At 35.9% G+C, this 20,146-nt stretch overlaps 2 protein-coding genes across 2 annotated transcripts in view; both read left to right on the forward strand.

Annotated features, from left to right (window-relative positions):
- Position 1: 1 nt before the first annotated feature.
- LOC123553903 (hepatocyte growth factor-like) lies at positions 2-15,964 on the forward strand. The gene is made up of 8 exons (XM_045343677.2): positions 2-678; positions 9,527-9,605; positions 10,127-10,272; positions 11,389-11,592; positions 11,847-11,983; positions 12,181-12,292; positions 15,256-15,501; positions 15,696-15,964. Exons 1-8 carry the CDS (start codon positions 555-557, stop codon positions 15,962-15,964), a joined length of 1,317 nt encoding a protein of 438 aa, XP_045199612.2. The 5' UTR covers positions 2-554.
- A 551-nt stretch (positions 15,965-16,515) lies between these two features.
- Positions 16,516-20,146, forward strand: part of LOC123554037 (G-protein coupled receptor GRL101-like) — a 46,100-nt gene continuing 42,469 nt past the window's right edge. The window contains exons 1-3 of the mRNA XM_053524957.1: positions 16,516-17,161; positions 18,639-18,752; positions 19,232-19,351. Of these exons, the coding sequence (XP_053380932.1) occupies positions 16,975-17,161; positions 18,639-18,752; positions 19,232-19,351 (421 nt within the window). The 5' untranslated portion in view covers positions 16,516-16,974. The remainder of the gene's footprint in view (positions 17,162-18,638; positions 18,753-19,231; positions 19,352-20,146) is intronic.

Genomic DNA, 20,146 nt, shown 5'->3' on the forward strand with positions numbered 1-20,146 from the left:
ATTCGTTTAAATATTTTTATGGCAGTGTATCATCCTGTTGAGGTCATGCAGCCAATTATCATTAAGGAACAAAAAGGAATTCTACTAGCTACTATATTCTATATACTATATACTATATACATGTATACTATATATACCAATTATAACATAATTATGTTTAAGGACTGCATGATATATAAATAGTTTAACTCAAAAGTGTTATTGTAATCAAATCTTGAAGTTTCAATTGTTGAAATTTCTGTAACTGTTTCTGCAACTGCCTTCTGCCTAGCTGTAGATGTTGTCATTCTACATTTCTTACATTGACTAAACCGAAAGAAACATGTAGTAACTGTCTTTGTTTAAACACAGAGGACTTTCTCTAATGTTTTATCATCAGTTTCTATTATTCTCATAAATTTCAGTTCAATACCGAGCTGATTTGTTATGAAACTTATACATTTTCTTAAACAATATTCTTACTAGTATGCACAAAGGCGTTTCAGAAGTGTTATAGCATAATATCCCAACTCACTAACTGGAACCAGGCTCGACTGGAATGCTTGAGAAAAAATATGTCGCTTGTGTCAATGCTGTCATTGTCTGAAATGCGTTTTATCAAGTATTTGCTACGAGAGAGAAGATATCTGGACGGACATCCTTCTAATTTCTTTGATGCCGAGTTTTACGTTCACATAGGTACGTGTATTGACAGTGAGAGATAATATACAGTTTATCTTTGCAATCATAGAATGAGCAATTTAAACATTAACATAAGTATGAATTGGTGAAGTAATTGTCTGAAAAGAACTGTAAATCTCAGCCTGTTGAAGCATTTCTTTTAAATTAGATATTTTAAAAAAACAAACACTTTTTTCATGTTTCATGAGAAACATAGGTAGTATATATAAAACAGAATTTATAGTTTAAAATTTAATTGTACACAGTTTGTTGACATTTTCTATAATATCTTATGATATTTATGTTCAATATATATTAGTCTCTTATAGGGGAGTGGTTACTTAACTAAATTATTTGACATATGTATATATCTTTCTTATTTAAGTACTTGTTTATTTCTATTTTGGTCTATCAAAAATCACATTTTTGTAAATATTCTAGGTTCGCGTGTTAATGAAAAATGTGAAATTTGGTGACTTATAGGCCCGTCGGGCTCGTTTGGGCGGGTGTAATATTCAATGTATATTGCTCTATATATACGACAAACACATGTCAAAATAATAGAAATTATTTTTTTCAATTGAAATAATTTGATTTATTTGTTTGAAGAAATGTTTTGTTTGTTGTCATAGAGACATGATTATCCCTATGATGTTACTCATCAATCTGGTGCTCGACTTTGTAATGCTTTATTTATAGCACTACGCTATTCAACCGAGAATTTGTCGTTCAGTTACAGTATAAACACGAAAATCACGTGCAGTCTTTCTCACTTACGCTTTTTCTTTTCAACACGTCGCATCAATGAATTCTAATTCTCGGTAAATTTTGATAACATTTGAACTTGTAAAATGCCACGTGGTAGAGTTTAGCAACGAGGAGGCAGGGCGCGAGGCCTGAGTCCCCATGACGATGTCGCTTACCCACAACCAGCGGCAAATAAGCAAGAGAACCGTCTGAACACGCGAGGACGGAAGCTGGGGGCTGACGACCTTGGTTTGGAGGGCTGAAGCCCGCAACGTAGTCCAACGGCACAGGCATGGATTTACGAGGAGTTAGAGGAAGATAACCAGCTCCTACAGGGGGACAAAGGTTGGTCAGTTATTGATTTTGAACGTATTTTGCTCAGTTCAGATGTACTCCCTTCTAATAATAACAGAAGCTCTTGTAGTTCGTTAGGTTTGAGTAAACATTCAGATACGGGCTGTGGCACCGCTTCAAACAATTCTGTTTCCCTGCCTCCTGGTCAAATCAACTATTTAACTATACATACGTCAGATCCTGGACATTGTTTCTCGTCCGTCTGTTTGCAAACGATGACTTGGCGGCACACGTTCCCCCAGCCCTTAAACAACAAATCTGTCGCGGTGAATATATTAACCTCGCTTTACGCTTTTAAAGGGGCTGTCAAATTATCTTACTATCGTACAGATGATATTTTCAAACTCTCATCAGACGGTCAGATCGAGGCGTCACACAAAGTATGCAAAGACAAATTAATGACCATAGAAAAATGGACAAACGCTTTTATCATTTATGCGTCAATCTATTTACAAACACACAGCGACAAAGTCCACGAATTGCTTCGTTATATGTTTAATATACGGGATTATGCAATGCACCAGGGGTGATGGGTGGAGAGATTATGATTAACAGTTTCGTATCCGCCAGGCGTTATCGCCCGGTCCGAGGTCACAAACAAATAATGAACTCTAGAGGCGCAGCATACAAGTTAAGGATGAGCAGACGTCAAATAACACAAGGTTAAATTCGAGAAAGTACACTTGTAATGGTTTTAACTAGGGTAATTATGACTGGCATAACTGCAAATATTCTCATGTATGTGGAAAATGTTTCGCACCACACCCAGATGTTGCCTGTTTTCAGTCAAGACCCATTGTTCTGTCCAAAATGTTAAATCGCAACCTTATTTCCCTGGCAGAGGCTTCCGCCGACCCTATTAGGGACCCAAAGAAAGTCGCCCAAGAACGCAGTAACTCGTCGGTCTCGAACTCTTTGATCAATGCGTCAGATCACCCACATAATTTTGATGTTGTTAACTTAGCGAAATCCCCTGAAAAAATTGAGGCCATTAGGCACTTTTCTCGTTTGTACGACCCTGACTAATCGAAGTTTCTAATAGATGGTTTTACTAAAGGATTTTTCAATTCAATATACAGGTCCTAGGTTAGCCCGAGATGCAAAAAAACTACGTTCTACGTCATTAAATCCAGACATCATAAAAAATCAAATTAATAAGGAAATAGACGCAGGTAGGGTTGCAGACCCATTTATTCATCGCCCGCTAAAAAACCTAATTGTTTTACCGGTTTGCCTTGTTCCAATAAAAAAACTCCTGGGGAATTCATAATTTGTCATATTCCTCTGGTGATTCAATCAATGATCAGATTGACCCAGCTTTATGCGCGGTACAATATACTAGCTTTCATGAAGTGGTTAAACTGGTTCAAAATCTAGGACGAAACTGCAGGCTTTTCAAGTCCGATATAAAAAGTGCATATCGCTTAATTCCAATACAGCTGTCGGACCTTGAATTACTAGGTTTTAGCTTCAATGATCATTTTACTTTGATAAGGCTCTTACCTTCGGAGCGTCGATAAGTTGTATTACATTTAAAAGATTTTCTAGATTTCTCGAATTTTGTGTCCAGCTTAAGATATAAAACGGAAACTTAATTCATTATCTGGATGACTACTTGGGGCAGTCAAGTCGATCTAGTCATGCACTCAGGCACTACAAATTTTCAACAACACAATATCAGAGCTTGGAGTACCACTAACTCTCGAAAAAACGGAAGACCCGACAGAGGTTTTAATATTCTTAGGATAAGAACTTGATTCAATCAATTTGACGATTAGAATTGCAATCTCAATAAAATTCAGACGGTTGTACAAACAATTAAAGAAAGACTTTCATGGGAAAAACAACTTTGGAGGAAATGCAATCCCTCATAGGGTCTCTAAATTTTTGTTTAAGGGCAATAGTCTTGGGTAGGCCATTTATTTGTCGCCTTATAAACTATATTTGCGGCCTTATAAAGCCGTACCTTCATATCCGAGTAAATAACAAAATAAGACTTGAAATAACAATGTGGTTAGTTTTCCTCAAAAATTTCAACGGTATTTCCTTTTTTCATGATCAGTATTGGGTAACGAATGAAGATATGCAACTGTACACTGATAGCGCGGGTGGCATGGACTTAGGATTCGGGATTTGCTTCCAAGGTCACTGGTGTCATGCGAAATGGCCAGTCACGTGGCAAGCACGTGGGATTTCCATCGATATAACGGTGTTAGAGTTGTTGCTATATTCATTTGGGGAAAAGACCTCAAGAAAAAAAAGATAAAATTTAACTGTTTTCCAAATTCTGAACAACTTATCATCTAAGTCGGAAAAAGTCATGTGCATCGTCAGGATCTTAATGTTAAGATGCTTTAACTTTAACATCTTAATTAAGGCAGCTCATGGCAAGGGTCATTCTAACAACGTTTGTGATGCTTTGGCAGGTTCCGGAAACTAGCCCCAGACGCAGACCATTGTCCTCATCCGGTACCAGATTTCCTTTGGGACATCTTTGATTTAGAGCTAAACAGCACCTTCTTTTAGGAATCGCAGTAAACGCAATTACGCAACTCTCTCCGATGGCCTTATTTGCGCTCCAGACGAGACTTGTGCGTCTGTGACCTAATTGATTTGTTTACTTTATTATGTCTCCCCCAGGAGACATGTTGTTTTTGCCCTGTCCGTCCGTCCGTCTGTCCGTCCGTCCGTCCGTACGTCACACTTCATTTCCGAGCAATAACTGGAGAACCATTTGACCTAGAACCTTCACACTTTATAGGGTTGTAGGGCTGCTGGAGTAGACGACCCCTATTGTTTTTGGGGTCACTCTGTCAAAGGTCAAGGTCACAGGGGCCTGAACATTGAAAACGATTTCCGATCAATAACTAGAGAACCACTTGACCCAGAATGTTGAAACTTCAAAGGATGATTGGTCATGCAGAGTAAATGACCCCTAACGATTTTGGGGTCACTCTGTTAAAGGTCAAGGTCACAGGGGCCTGAACATTGAAAACAATTTCCGGTCAGTAACTTGAGAACCACTTGATCCAGAATAATGAAACTTCATAGGATGATTGGTCATGCAGAGTAGATGTCCCCTAATGATTTTGTGGTCACTCTGTTAAAGGTCAAGGCCACACGGGCCTGAACATGGAAAACCATTTCCAATCAATAACTTGAGAACCTCTCGACCCAGAATGTTGAAACTTCATAGGATGATTGTTCATACAGAGTAAATGACCCCTATTGTTTTTTGGGTCACTCCATTAAAGGTCAAGGTCACAGGGGCCTGAACATTGATAACCGGTTCCGATCAATAACTTGAGAACCACTTGACCCAGAATGTTGAAACTTCATAGGATGATTGAACATGCAGAGTAGATGACCCCTATTGATATTGGATTCAGTCAATTAAAGGTCAAGGTCACAGTGGCCTGTTCATGTAAAATCATTTTTTGGAAATAACTTGAGAACCACTTGACCTACAATGTTGAAACTTAATAGGATGATTGGACATGCAGAGTAGATGACCCCTATTTATTTTGAGGTCACTTGATCAAAGGTCAAGGTCACAGGAACCTGAACAGTGACTTGAGAACCACTAGGCCAAGAGTGTTGAAATTTAGCGGGATGACTGGACATGCCGAGTAGATGATCCCTAGTGCAGCCAACCATCAGTGTCTCTTTGACTTTCGCTCCTGACCCCTATTGACTTCTTGCCTATAGGACTTTGCATTTGGGGAGACATGCGCTTTTTTACAAAAGCATTTTCTAGTTTACTTTTGTTTTGGGCTATCTCAGGTCACAAGCTTAGTTATAGGCCACCATGTAAAGTAATTGGTTTAGTACCGCGGATGTTATTTCGGGCTATTGCATTAATCGTGTGAGTGACTCAAATGCTGCTTCGGGTCATTATACAGTGTTGACGCGAATATCGCTTCGGGTCCTTATGCCAGCTTACTGTAGGCTCAAATGTCGTTTTGGGTCACTTGGTTATTCTGTTGCTGACTCGAATGTCACTTCGGGTCCTTATGCTAACTTACTGTAGACTCAGATGTCGCTTTGGGTCACTTGGTTATTTTGTTTCTGACTTGATTGTCGCTTCGGGTCATTATGCTAGCTTACTGCTTAATGCTGACTCAAATGTCGTTTTGGGTCACTTGCGTATTTTGTTAAAGACTCGAATGTTGCTTCGGGTTTTAGGTCTGGCCCTTTGTGTACGGGTATGACCTAGTTAACGTTGTGTTTAAGTCATTGGCATTCCCTATCTAATGCCGAATGTGTAATTGTGCACTATTGGTTTCCAAAGTTGGTACCTGTTGAGGGTGCGTTCCTTTTTGGAATATGGGTTTGCGATTTCGCACTCGGTAGGACTCTTATGACTTAAGGTTTTTTGTTTTGATACAGTTAATAGCTTAGTGACCTGAATGTATCTATTCAAATGTGTTTTGTTCTCAGTTGAAATTGGTTGCCTTTTAAGTGACACGTCCATTTGTATATTATTTTCCAATAGTTTGGTAGCGAGTCTTTTTTTAACGCCTAGTCTACCGATCTCGGAGCGGCCATATAAGCCCAACATCTGCTAATTCCTTTGAGAGTTTCATTTGAATGCACGTTTAATTCAACGATGGATTTGTATGATTACCGATCTGAATTGTATCGCCGTTCAGGCGCTAAATAAATATAGTGAATAAAATCTGTAAAAAGATCCTTTGAAAGCAAAAATGGAACAAAAATTATTTAATTTCTTTGTTTGGAGAAATGTTATCTTTTTTTTGTCATAAAGACGTTATTATTCCTAGGATGTTACTCATCAATCTGGTGCTCGACTTTGTAATCCTTTATTTATAGCACAAAGCTATTCAACCGAGCACAAGTCGTTCAGTAACAGTGTAAAACCGAAAATCACGTGCAGTCTTTCTCACTTACGCTTTTTCTTTTCAAAACGTCGAATCAATAAATTCTCCCGCCCGCCACACCCCGTAAAAATGATAGTCGACAAATTTCTACATGTCCGCGTTGATCTTTCATAACGATCTGTTATACTGTTTTTGTGTTTTTATTTTTACACAGGCCTATTAAGATGTTACTGGAAACAGAATTGCTGTAGATTAGTTTTATTTCAGGCTGTGACGTCTGCTATATTTCTGTCTCTGCTGTACTGAGTCAGATGATCAGCTGCGTTTGCCAACGTCTTCCCACGTACCAGGAACTAACGGACAAGAGACGTGGGACTATTGGTATTCCGAAATATGCACAGGAAAATAGATAAACTATGATTACTGTTAAGTTTCATTGAGTGAAACACAAACTCTGAAAGTGTCTCGTATTCATATAAATTTTGTGTTATTAACAAGAGATAATTTGTTTGTTTTATTTGATACATTTGGCAAACATTTGTTTTATTTGATACATTTAGCAGACATTATTCTTAATCTGATACATGTTAACAAAGCTTTTAGTGATTTATAAAACATTACAGGGTATGTTTTTTTTAAGAAAATGAAGGTTTCCTGCAGCCTTTTATAATTATAATCTAATAGTCCTTCCTTTTGAATGAATTGGCAAAAAAACGGAAATAAATGGTTATTGACCGGAAGGTGGTCGGGCGCTGTGCTTTAGGTTAAGAAATATAACTATATACTTCATAATCTTAACTTCTTAACTTCCGGTTACGGGTGTATCACCTCCCGTTGATTGCATTATTTCACTCCAGATGAGACTTGTGCGTCTGTGACTTAACTGATTTGACAGTTTCGGGTCCGTAGACTCTTTATTTACTTTTGTTTTGGGCTATCTCAGGTCACAAGCTTAGTTACGCGGCCCTAGGCCACCATGTAAGGTAATTGCTTTATCAACCTGGATGTTGTTCCGGGCTATTGCATTAATCGTGTGACTGTCGGATCATTATACAGTGTTGACTCGAATGTCGCTTTGGGTTCTTATGCTAGCTTACTGTAGACTCAAATGTCGCTTTGGGTCACATGGTTGTTTTGTTGCTGACTCGAATGTCGCTTCGAGTCCTTATGCTAGCTTACTGTAGACTCAAATATCGCTTTGTGTCACTTAGTTATTCTGTTGCTGACTCGAATGTCGCTTCGGGTCCTTATGCTAGCTTACTGTAGACTCAAATGTCGCTTTGGGTCACTTGGTTATTTTGTTTCTGACTCGATTGTCGCTTCGGGTCATTATGCTAGCTTACTGCTTAACGTCACCCAAATGTCGTTTTGGGTCACTTGCGTACTTTGTTAAAGACTCGAATGTTGCTTCGGGTTTTAGGTCTGACCTAGTTAACGTTGTGTTTAAGTCATTGGCATTCCCTATCTAATGCTAAATGTGTAATTGTGCACTATTGGTTTTCAAAGGTGGTCTACCTGTTGAGGGTGCGGCCCTTTTGGGACTAGGGGTTTACGATTACGCACTCGGTAGGACTCTTATGACTTAAGGTATTTTGTGTTGATACAGTAAATAGCTTAGTGACCTGAATGTATCTATTAAAATGCGTTGTGTTCTCAGTTGAAATTGGTTGTCTTTCGTGTGACATGCCCGGTCTCCTTTCGGTTAACCTCCATATTGCATTTGTAAATTATTTTCCAACAGTTTGGAAGCAAGCCTTAACGCCTGATCTACCAAACTCGGAGCGGCCATTTAGGCCAACATCTACTAATTCATTTGAGAGCATCATTTAAATGCAAATTTTATTCAACGATAGATTTTATTGTTATCGAGATGATTTGTATCGCCGTTCAGGCGCTAAATAAATATAATGAAGACTACACCTGTTTTGTATTTTATTTTAAGTAGTTACAAATAATTAACTATTTACTTACTGCATTTGTTGACACAGGCGAGTAACGCTTTTTGATAATACAGAATGTAATTATCACAAAATACAATTACTACAAATAGTTTTATTACTGACAAAAATGTAAACGAAAGTTCTTACGACATAATCTTACGGTCCGATGCAGTAAGCCCGTTATATAATGTAATACGGTTGCAAAACGGGTACATGTATACCGCCAGGTGAAAAACTCCTATATGTAGATGATATTGACCAAAATTCTGGTTTTGCATGCATTTATATGTTTTATGCTCCTCATTTGTGTTGAACAAGGTCATTTTTGTTCTGTACGATTAAATCGTATGGATTTTACAATGTTTAGAATTTGGAACGAATATGCGCATGTGTATACATAAAATCTAAAACGCCTGTTTATTTCCGCGCATATTTTGTTAGCATTTATATAGCGATAATGGTACATTATGTTTATATATGCTGTAACACCAGAAAACTAAAAGTTGAATGTTAATAGGCCTTCATAAGTAATATGGAGCGTTCAAAACAGAAACTGCTAAAGAGGTCTCATACTGACACACCAAATAGAGCGTCTTTGAGGCCAAGCAGGTGCATGTTGAACTTGCTTATACATATCATATCATATGTTTTATGCGATTTCGAATTCTGTTAAAATTTTATCGCAGTGCATTTCACCCCGTTACAGGGCGCAAATTTAGAGGAAGTTTGGTTAAAATTCTCTGCAACGGCTCTTACCATTTTGAATCCGCAAAAAAAAGTAGAGGCTATTATAAACGCGTGACTGATGACGTCAAACACATAATAAAGTTTTCGCTCCATAAACATTTTAACTTGATACATCCCAACATACACCGCCTTCATAATAATCTTATGATGAGATGATGTTCGTTAAACACCACTTCAAGGTGCATTAGTTAACATAATATAGGCTTCTAACCAAACATGTACATCGTTTACTTTCAGGATTAAGTCTTGGAACAAAATTTAGTTATGAGGTTCCTATTTGGGAAAACGGATTTTACGCAACATATTTCACAGCAAGGTGAGTATATGAATAAAATGATCATCTTACATAACACGTCCACACTGCGTGAACTCTGAAAGTACACTTAGAAAAGCAAACAAGCAGTCTTATCTGATACAAGGACAATTGAAAGAAAAGACTAAGCGAAGAACTTTCATGGCAGATTATATATAAGTTAGGCCCTACATTTAAAACGACGAGCTGTATTTCGTAATTTTAGCGTCATTTTCTTGTAGGGTAAGTGAACATATATCTTAATATTGAGATAACATCGAAAATAAAATCGAGTAAAATTATTTTCTTGCCGAAAATTGCTAAAACGTCAGTGTTTTTAAATGTACTAAGTACAAATTGTATACCTTTAAATTGATAAAATGGTCTTGAAATAGAAACACATCCTTGACGAACTTTATTTTTTCCATTGTTAAAACGCGTGTTTTCGGAACAAAATTAAGCCATCTTGGAATAATTTCATTTTACCAAAAAAATGAACGATTTGCCTAAAATATTTGTATTGATGATTTGCTCATTCTTAACAGAAACAGACAGAAAGTTTCAACAGGCAACTGCACTCGGATGAACTTTAAACTTTTCGATGATGATTTTACATGGGAATACGAGGATTGCGAATATAAACTTGCGGAATATACTATGTGCGAATACAGACAGCAAGGCAAACGCACTCGTTAGTATATATTATGACTTTGACATAATAAGAATACACCTTTGCGAGGGCTGAGCGCGAAACTATTATAACTGTATATGAATAAAGGACAAGGTACAATAGTTTCACACTTAGCCCTTGTTTTGGATATATAATGTGGACAAGGCACTATACAGTTAAACTCCGTTTCAATGCATTTATGCCGATGTGATGAAATTTATATTAAATTTCGGGTGCTAATAATATTAAAGAGAGTTGAATATCATTTTAGGTCATTCACTACATTTGTACGGCCTACTTTGCCCACATATTGTTATCTGTCCAGTGACTGCCCAAAGGCGGGTATTTTTTTGCACGATGCTGAGCGTAAGCGATGGATGTTAGATATAACCGTTTTCAATTAACTCTACATAAACTCGTTTTCACTGACTAAGGACACCTCTACAGAGAACTGGGCATTTCTAACGACCCAGGACATTTGATTTGCACATAAACTAAACCCTAGTGACCTAATTTGTCCACCCTTATGAAATTCGTGTAAAACATTCTGATACTACTGGTATACAGCTATACTACCAGATGGCAGGTGGACAATTCAGGCCCTCCCTAAATAAATGTGTTTCACAACTTTGATCTGCAAACATAATCAGTAAATCTCATTTCAACATATTAGCTTTAAAACATAGATAAACAACTATCTTACCCTATGATAACAAACTATGGGCTACACTGGGCATAATACATACTGCTCTATTCATTAAATAAAAGGTTTACACGCTAAACACATTGTCTTGGACTAATAGCTGTCACTGTCAATTTGTAACTGAATACTAAATCATGCAAATCATGTATAATTACCATCTAGGAAATACAGTACTAAAGAATACAGTTTTTCTGTGGCGCGTCTGCAGCTTGCAGTAGAAATAGCTAGTGTTAATTAATCCGATTATTTTCTAATAAATAGATAAATCTTACATTATTTATATTTACTTATTATTTTATTGATAATCTGATTTTTCATTTATTATGTTCAATAATGTAAAAGTAATTTTAATTGTCAGTTTTCCTAGTACAGATAATTAATGCGCCCGATGAAGTATATAAATTGACATTGATTTATTTTTGGATAAATTAAAGGTCAAGTGAAGTCGCTGTCTACTTGGGTTGATACAGAAATAGAGGTAGTACCAGAGCAAGTACCAGCTTCAGAGTATAACAGCAATATCAATACAACAGTGTCTGGTAAAAAGTGCAAAGACTCACAGTGCGAGTTTAGTGAGTCCCTGAGATTTGTTGCCTGTGTAAACATCGATGGAATATGGGAAGAATGCAGTATCAATCGTATGCTCTAATATCAATATTCTATTCTTTTTTTTTTCATATTAAATAGATCTAACAGCTTAATAATAAGTCCTACAAAATTATTATTAAACGTACCTTAAATAAAATCTTTAATAGTTTCCTAAATTATAATTCTTTATTTATATATCTTTTCACAAAAATACATCGTACAGCTATATGCCACGTTGGTTTTATAAAAATAATACTACGCTTTTCAAAATTACAATGCTTGTTATAACTTTCCAATATATTAGTACCCACCCGGATGAATTCAAGTAAAGTCTACTACAAATATTTGGGAAATCAGAGTACCTCTTTTAGTGGAAAAATATGTCAAAGATGGGACGTAAAGTATCCACACAACCACGACCTACATGGAAACCTTTTTAAGGTAGATTTTTTTTTAAATATTCATCTTCATAAGATTTTCTAAAAGTCTATATACATATATACTGTTTTTCACTACGCACTCCTGTATGCAACGCAAAATTGAGCACGTATGGATCAGTATTGCTACCAAAATTATCATATTTTTCTTTCCTGTACAGTATAAATGTAAACAGCTTTAGGTATATTTTCTACAAATAGGGAGAGGGCATATCAGACGCTTCTAATTACTGTAGAGACCCTGTAGAAACGGGATATCTTTGGTGCTTTACAACAGATGCTGACACAAGATGGGAACCCTGCTTATTAAATGGTATATTTTAATATTAGCTTACCTACTAGCACAAAGTGCTCATGTTAGGTTTTTCTGATCACGCTTCGTCCGTCGTCCATCGTGCGTACATGTGTGCGTACTTGTGTACGTCCGTCTGTACGTCGTCAACAACTTCTTTAAACAACATCTCCTCCAAAACCACGACATGGATTTTTATAAAGCTTGGCTTAGATGTTCTTCGGGTGGTCATCTTCTAAAGTTGTTAGAACAGTTTTGCTTGGTTGCAAAAAGGGGCCGTCAGAGCTAAATATATAAAAAATCTTAAAACGATATCTCCTAAACCGCTGGTCCGATTTTGAAATAATTTGACATAAATGGTCTTTATGTAACTTTCTACGAGGGTCTTACAAAAAGTTATGTCATCGGGTTCGGATTTCTGAAATGCTACGTTTTATCAACATTATTTTTAATACAAACCTTTAATGTATTCCTCCTTTACCGAAACGCATTATTGTAACCTTTAAACCGAATTGCGAAAAGCAGATAAATAGTATTATTTTGGTACTTGTTTGAGACACTGATAAATGGCGCTGCCAAGAGAACTTCTGGACTTATATTTCTTTCCAGAAAGCATTTCCTTAAGTCTTGGAAATAAGGAAGTCACAGGAACTCAGATCAGGTGAATAAGCTGGATGGTTTACAACTTCCACCTTTTCAGGAGCCAAAAAGACTTCGCACTTGTGAGAGGAGGCGTTGTCGTGTATAAGATGGACTCCTGACCATCCTTTGCTTGGACGCTTCTTAGTGTTAAACGTTTTTTACTTCCTTCAGAACAGTGTTCTGGTAAAATCTTCCAGTGACTGTATGACCAGATGGACAAGGCACTTGAACGACTGGCCCAGTAGAACTGAATAAAATTACGTACACTATCTTTTTCGAACTTATGGTTCTCTTGGCTATACAGGGGCTTTATTGTCTTCTCGCTTCCATTTCTTTTTATCAGCCCTTCTCTGTGGCTCAAAAATGTGCACCCAGGTTTCATCACCTGTTAACAAGTTAGATATAACCCGACTATTACAGCCTTTGTATGTTTCCAAAACTTCCCGGGCACATTTAAGGCGTTGTTTCTTTTGCTCCTCAGTGAGCAAATGAGTTACTTACCTAGCGCAAACCTTTCTCATCTCCAAACACTTTTCAGAATTGTTTGCACTCTGCCTTCTGAGATTCCAGTATTTTTCACCGACAACTGCGCATCCTGTTCGACTACAGCTTTTACAGCAGCGATGTTTGACTTTGTAACAATGTTTAAGGCCTTCTAGAACGGCTATCTTCGACAGATAATTTCCCGGTTTTAAAAGCTTTAACCCACCTAACATCTGTGTGCATTGAAATGGCCTGAGGTCCATATATAGCACACGATTCATCAAATATCTGCTTTGAATCTATATTAGGCCTAATGCGGCATTTGATATAGCTAATGATTGTTTCGTTCATTTTACAATTTGACAAGTACATTGGTCAGTGTATATGACTGCATCCATTTAAGTATAAAATGAAAATGTTGCTACACATATGGTCCTTATGGACCCTCTACCAAAGATAATAGGGAAGGGTAGATTTCTGTTCAAATTATTTCGATTCATTTTTCCCCTGCATGTATGTTGTGGAAACATTAAAAGTCTTCTTGTGTGAAACTGCTGGCCCAAACTTGAAATTATTTCACAAAAATTATCTTTGTGTGACATTCTACAAAGAGTGTTCATATTAATTTTATTCGTCTAAAAAAACTAGAGGGCCTGGCCACTTTTCGTTACATGTATGTAGTAGAAACTTAAAAAAAAATATGAAACTACTGGTCAGATTTTTAAAATAATTTCACTCAAATGGTCCTTGTGTTAACTTCTACAAGAGTGTTCAAATTATTTTGCTTTGTCAAAAACATGGCCGCCAGAGGGCGTGGTCACTTTTGCATACATGTATACAGCGGAAACTTAAATTAGATTTTGCCTGAAAATGCTGACCTTATTTTAAATAATTTCACAAAATGGTCATTGTGTGACCTTCTATCAAGATTGTTCAAATTATTTTAATAAGTCATAAAACATGACCGCCAATGGGAGTTTTCACCACTTTTTCCCTATATGTTTATATTGGAAACTTTCATGATGTTCTTGTTAGAAACAAGAGGCCCAATTTGCGAATAAAATACATCTATGTTTCTTGGATATCAGAGTTTGACTGTCTACCGTAATTATTTAAATTATTACCCTAGGTATAAAAATGGCCATGTCCTTGTATTACATGTATATGATATTGAATATCTGTTTTTCTGACTCCATACTAGTAATAGCTGGAGCCTTGATATTTATATAAACTTAACTTGTATCATTACGTTATTGCAAACACACATGAGGCCTTTTACACAGATGAGAGTTTAGGGTCAAGTACCCTTTTGTTTTCATATCATAAAAACCCATCATCGGTTTTCAAGAAAAGCAAAATACAAACAGATATTTTTAGATTGGATCAGGAAAATGAAAAAATCGTGTCTTGGTGCAGTTGAAGCATTTAAAGTAAATGACTGAAAGAAAACAAGTTTATAGAAATCTAACACTCAATGTTGTTTATTGTGTTGTTTCATTTGCGGAAAGTTTTGGCGAATGACATGATAAATGGGGATTTTGATGGTAAATTCCTCTCACTTCATATCTATTGTAAAATAAGTATTGATGGGTTATTAAATGGTGTCCTGTATACAAATATAATATTTCGAGTATTTGACAATTTGCATGTATCAAACGATAAGCTGTGAAATAGTAGATTTCCAGTCTCTATAATAGCATTTTTACTATAAAGAAAAGAGTCACTTTGTGTTGGGAGTATCTGTTCAAGAGTGACCATCTAAAATTATGACGGGTAATTCTTTTTCAGTTGAAGATACAAAATTGATATTAATAAAAATAAATGATTTTTTTGTAAGTAACTTTTCATATTTCTCACAGAAATAAAAGCAAAGCGTTATTGTACAACAAAGTCAAGCCAAAAATATACCGGGAATAGAAATACAACAATAACTGGAAAGGCGTGCCAGAGGTGGGACAAGCAGGATTTGAAGAACGCTGATTTTCCAAAAATAGATCTAACTGATGCATCGAACTATTGTCGTGATCCTTATGGTTTTGGTTATGATTGGTGTTACATTGAAGCCTTCCAGCAGGATCAGACATGGGAACCTTGTCAAATAAATGGTAATCTCTGCAAATACGAGTAAGGAAAATAGAATATATGACTCCAAATGTGTTATATAATTGACTTTCAAAGCATGTAGTAGACTATTTACATTTACGTTCTTACTTCTGAAAACATATTTGTTAAAACTGTGGTTTGAACGACAATAACGTTTCTATTCAAGAAATGCGATATGATTTTTACATAATTTCAGAAATAGAGGGTGTAGAACTTGCTGATGACATCGTAATAGAAATTGATAATACCTCGGATAATGCACTTATATGTGACAATGGAAGAGTGATTCAATCGTATTTCAAATGTGATGGCAAATTTGACTGTAAAGATCACTTTGATGAAATAGATTGTGTGTACTCAGGCAAGTTTATCAACAGTGAATTTCACTGTTGTAATGTTTTCTTTAAATATGGTAAAGTTTTAGACACGAACTCAACGAACCGCAATATAAGCCCAGTCATATGAGCAGAATATTTCATTTTGAATTATTGAGTCTGTTTTTCGTCGGACCCTTAAGTGAACAAGTAAGTACCTTACCTTACGTAATGGAAAAGCATTAATTAAAATCTGCATATGCCTACAATATCTGTAAATGTTACGAAAGCGTACATGCAACGAATTACAGCTACGCTTTAATTTGCCGTTCTGGCTCTTGTGTTATAAAGTTGAAGAATGACTCCAGCAATGGAAAGGTGTCATCTAAGCTCCTTTTGAATTACTGAGTTCTGGTTTCGATCACATTGGCATGGCTATACACGTTGGCTTGTCTAAAACTTAGTTTGATTCAAGTAAAATGTATTTAAGAATAAGTGTAATCTGAATCAAAGTTTCTAAAACAATCTGGGTACCACAAGAACACAATATCAACTTTAACACTTATTGATTCTGCCTTTGCGATCAGTGTAGAACATGGTCAGCCTGCACATTTGTATTGTAAAAATTCGAAGTTGGACAAGTTCATAATAGAAATTTAGCGGGGTAAGGGTTAATGATAAGTTACTTCTGGGGCCGTATTCATAAAGCATCTTAAGTATAAGTATAAGAAATTGATTATTTACTTAAGTATTACTTAGGTAAGAAATTTATTTTACTTAAGTATATTTGTTATTCATTAAACAACTTAATAAGTAATTCTTGGCTTTTATCGTGGACGAAAACATTAAAAAGAAACAACATTAATTTTAGACAGATACAACATGCACAATTATGTTTAAAGTGCTTTTATCTGAAAAACAAGACTTTAATTGTACTCACGACGCCATTTTGTTTTCTGACTTAAGTCATTTCTTACGTATCTTAAATTTCAGCTGTTTTATGAATAGGACTTAAGTTTTTTACTTAGACTTAAGCTGAAATCACCACAAACTTAAGTAAAATCTTCAACTTAAGTCAAAACTTATACTTAAGATGCTTTATGAATACGGCCCCTGGTGTGATGTCAGTGAAATCTTTATATTTGAATTTCAGTGCACCCTATGATAAAATCACATATCAATAAAACCACTCACGACAATACAACAAATTCGACAAGGTCTTCATTTGTGATGGAATCATACTTTAGATGTAAAACACAGGAATGGATATCTATCCTTGCAAAGTGTGACGGTGTAATAGACTGTTTTGACGCTTCAGACGAAACAGATTGTTATGGGGGAAATATTGGTGTGTTCTCTAATTCTACCTTTAACTTAGTGATATGATTTTAATAAGTATGTGAATAAAAATGTGTTTTATTTAGCTGACACTTCTGGGCTTATTTGAATTTGGTTAAAATTTATCACATTTCTCTTCCAATAAATACATTTTAATAATTTCCACTCATCTTTTAGCTTTTATTGTCAAAAGGCAATTTTCAGAAAGAAACATTGTTTGCACTGGCACTTCGAGATATGATATTGGTATATAGATTAATAGTCTTATTCAAGCTTTATGTAGAATCGTTTATACACATAAACCATTTAAATGTGCTTTACATACAAACGCAGTCTAGTTCCCTAACATTCTCAAGCCCGTCCGCTTAGCTCAGTAGGTAGAGCGTCGGTCTACGGATCGCGGGGTCGTGAGTTCGATCCTCGGGCGGGGCGTATGTTCTCCGTGACTATTTGATAAACGACATTGTGTCTGAAATCATTAGTCCTCCACCTCTGATTCATGTGGGGAAGTTGGCAGTTACTTGCGGAGAACAGGTTTGTACTGGTACAGAATCCAGGAACACTGGTTAGGTTAACTGCCCGCCGTTATATGACTGAAATACTGTTGAAAAACGGCGTTAAACCCAAAACAAACAAAACAAACAAAACTAACATTCTCAAAGTAAATCATCGATTTTACGAAAGCGTACATGCAACGAATTTTTGCCGGAGCTCCTCCAAATGGAGCTCCTTGTGATTTACTGAGTTCTGATTTCGACCGCAGTGGCAAAGCTATACACCTCGGCTTGTCTGAAACTTAGTTTGATTCAAGTGAAATGTATTTAGCCGTAAACGTAAATTTATTCAAAGCTCTTAAAACCACCTGAGTACCACAAGAACACAATTTCAGCTTAAACCCTTACAATGCTGGACACGACTGGTTCTGCCTTTGCGGTAAGTGTAGATCATGATCACCGTGCACATCTGTGCAGTCTGAAGATAAATTTTTTGCAAGGAATAAGAAGTATGAATGGATTTCACTTGAAAGCGTTTCAGAAATCTTTAGTGCCAGGACTGGGATTTGAATCTTTGCCATCAGGATGGACATTAAAGCGTGTTACCTCAGATCACCGGTTCATTACAATAAGAGACGAGTTTTCAAATATATTCCATGTTATCTGTTCCCTCCAATTCAATTTTTAGAACAGTTCTTTAATCCAGACACTGTAGACTGGTTTACTATTTCATCTGATTTATCCAAACCCGACAACATGAAATTTTAGTAAAGTACACATTTTAATCAGTCTGGTATACATATTGATATGTCACAACATCCCGTTAAAACAAAACTCATATAACCATCTGATGTACAAAAGCCGTTATAAGAAAGAGGGTAGTGTAAGTTCCATTTAGGGAATTCGTTTGGACTGAAAAAAATCAGAAATAACTTTTGTCCTAAGCAACCCAGATGAAGCATTACGCTTATACTTTATATTTTCTTTCATTAGGGTATCTCGTTTGTAGTAAGGAGCAATTCCAATGTGCTGATGGAGACTGCATTCATATAAGTCAAGTATGTAACTTCATAGACGACTGTATCGATGGATCGGATGAATATTGCGGTATGTTACATTCGTCCCAGAAACTGCTTTTATTGAAATATCTAGTAAAATTGTCTTTGGTACGGTGAAACCTGTGCTTAAAGTGTTTGTGTCATTATATAAAGGTAATTTTCAGATCAACAGGTACTTATTTAATCAACGATTACTAGTTATTTACACACATACAGTACAGTCACCAGAATCATTTTGTTGAAGCGTTTACACGTTTTAATTTTACAACCAAGAATGATTGTTGCGACTTTCTGTATAATATGTATTTCACTCAGTATGTGTTGTTTTTGGAGGAATATAAAATTTACATTGTATTTTATAGTGATTTTAAGACCTTTAATAAAATAAAGCATTGAACTATTTTTTCTTCCATTAGGAACATTAAAAATATACAAATGCGATTTTACAGTACCAAAGTACTATCGATATACACAATGCATTTTTTTGAAAGTGGTTGAACAGTTATAAAATATCTGTTATTTCTGCAGAAATTGAACAGTGCTCACCTCTGACCGAGTTTCGCTGCAATGATGGACTATGCATTCCGTTACATCAACGGTGTGATTCCGTTCAGCACTGTAATGATGGTTCTGATGAATTTGCTTGTGGTTTGTAGTTTTGTGTATTCATTAAAGAAATACTTGCACTATTACTTTAATTACAAATGTAAGGTCTTGGGAAAACTGGAAGTGGCGGGTTTGTTGCAAAGATGTTGTGTTATACAACTGACTGTGTGCCTTATGACTACTCGTTGACTGTTCAGATAATAAGGTAATTGCACTGACAGTTACTATAACTATTACTATAACAGCTGTAATAAATAAAAATTCATATACTCTTTCAAAAGACATTGAACTTAAGAAGAGAAACAAACAGATTAAGCGTTTGAATTCAAAATGAGAGCAAATGCAACATAATACCAATCTTATACACCTCCGCAAATGTATGAATATTGCAATTAATTGTGCAATTAATAGACTAAGTGCACGAATAAATGGCGATTTTGCTTTCAATAAGAACAAACCGAACGCAAAAATACTAAATCATTATAGTGCAAAATCAGCAAGCCCAAATACAGTTTCGTATTTCTAATCATTAGGAAAGCAGTTCAGTATTAACGCATAATATCTACGTTTTATGGACAAATAGTAAAATTAATGTAGAATTATCATGCCTGGTTCATCCATATTGCATAAACCTTTTATTTTGATCTGTTCAAATTAATGTTTATCCTACAGAATGAAGACCTCAGATATAAAGCCACACAGGAACTTGCATAATCTAAACTGCCGTCAGTGAAGTAACCGTTGATTGGAATACGTTATCAATATTAAATCTTAAATTATCTAAATGGTTAGCTTGACACCTAGTTAAGTGAGGCCACTATTTTTTTTATTTTCTGT

Source organism: Mercenaria mercenaria, chromosome 15, assembly GCF_021730395.1.
Source record: "Mercenaria mercenaria strain notata chromosome 15, MADL_Memer_1, whole genome shotgun sequence".
Lineage (NCBI taxonomy): Eukaryota > Metazoa > Mollusca > Bivalvia > Venerida > Veneridae > Mercenaria > Mercenaria mercenaria.

Excerpts from the sequence above, each read along its gene's own strand:
- LOC123553903 (XM_045343677.2), top strand. The coding sequence starts at position 555 with ATGTCGCTTGTGTCAATGCTGTCATTGTCTGAAATGCGTTTTATCAAG. Across the intron at positions 9,606-10,126 it reads GCAACATATTTCACAGCAAG|AAACAGACAGAAAGTTTCAA; the intron begins GTGAGTATATGA and ends CATTCTTAACAG. Across the intron at positions 15,502-15,695 it reads GGAACCTTGTCAAATAAATG|AAATAGAGGGTGTAGAACTT; the intron begins GTAATCTCTGCA and ends ACATAATTTCAG.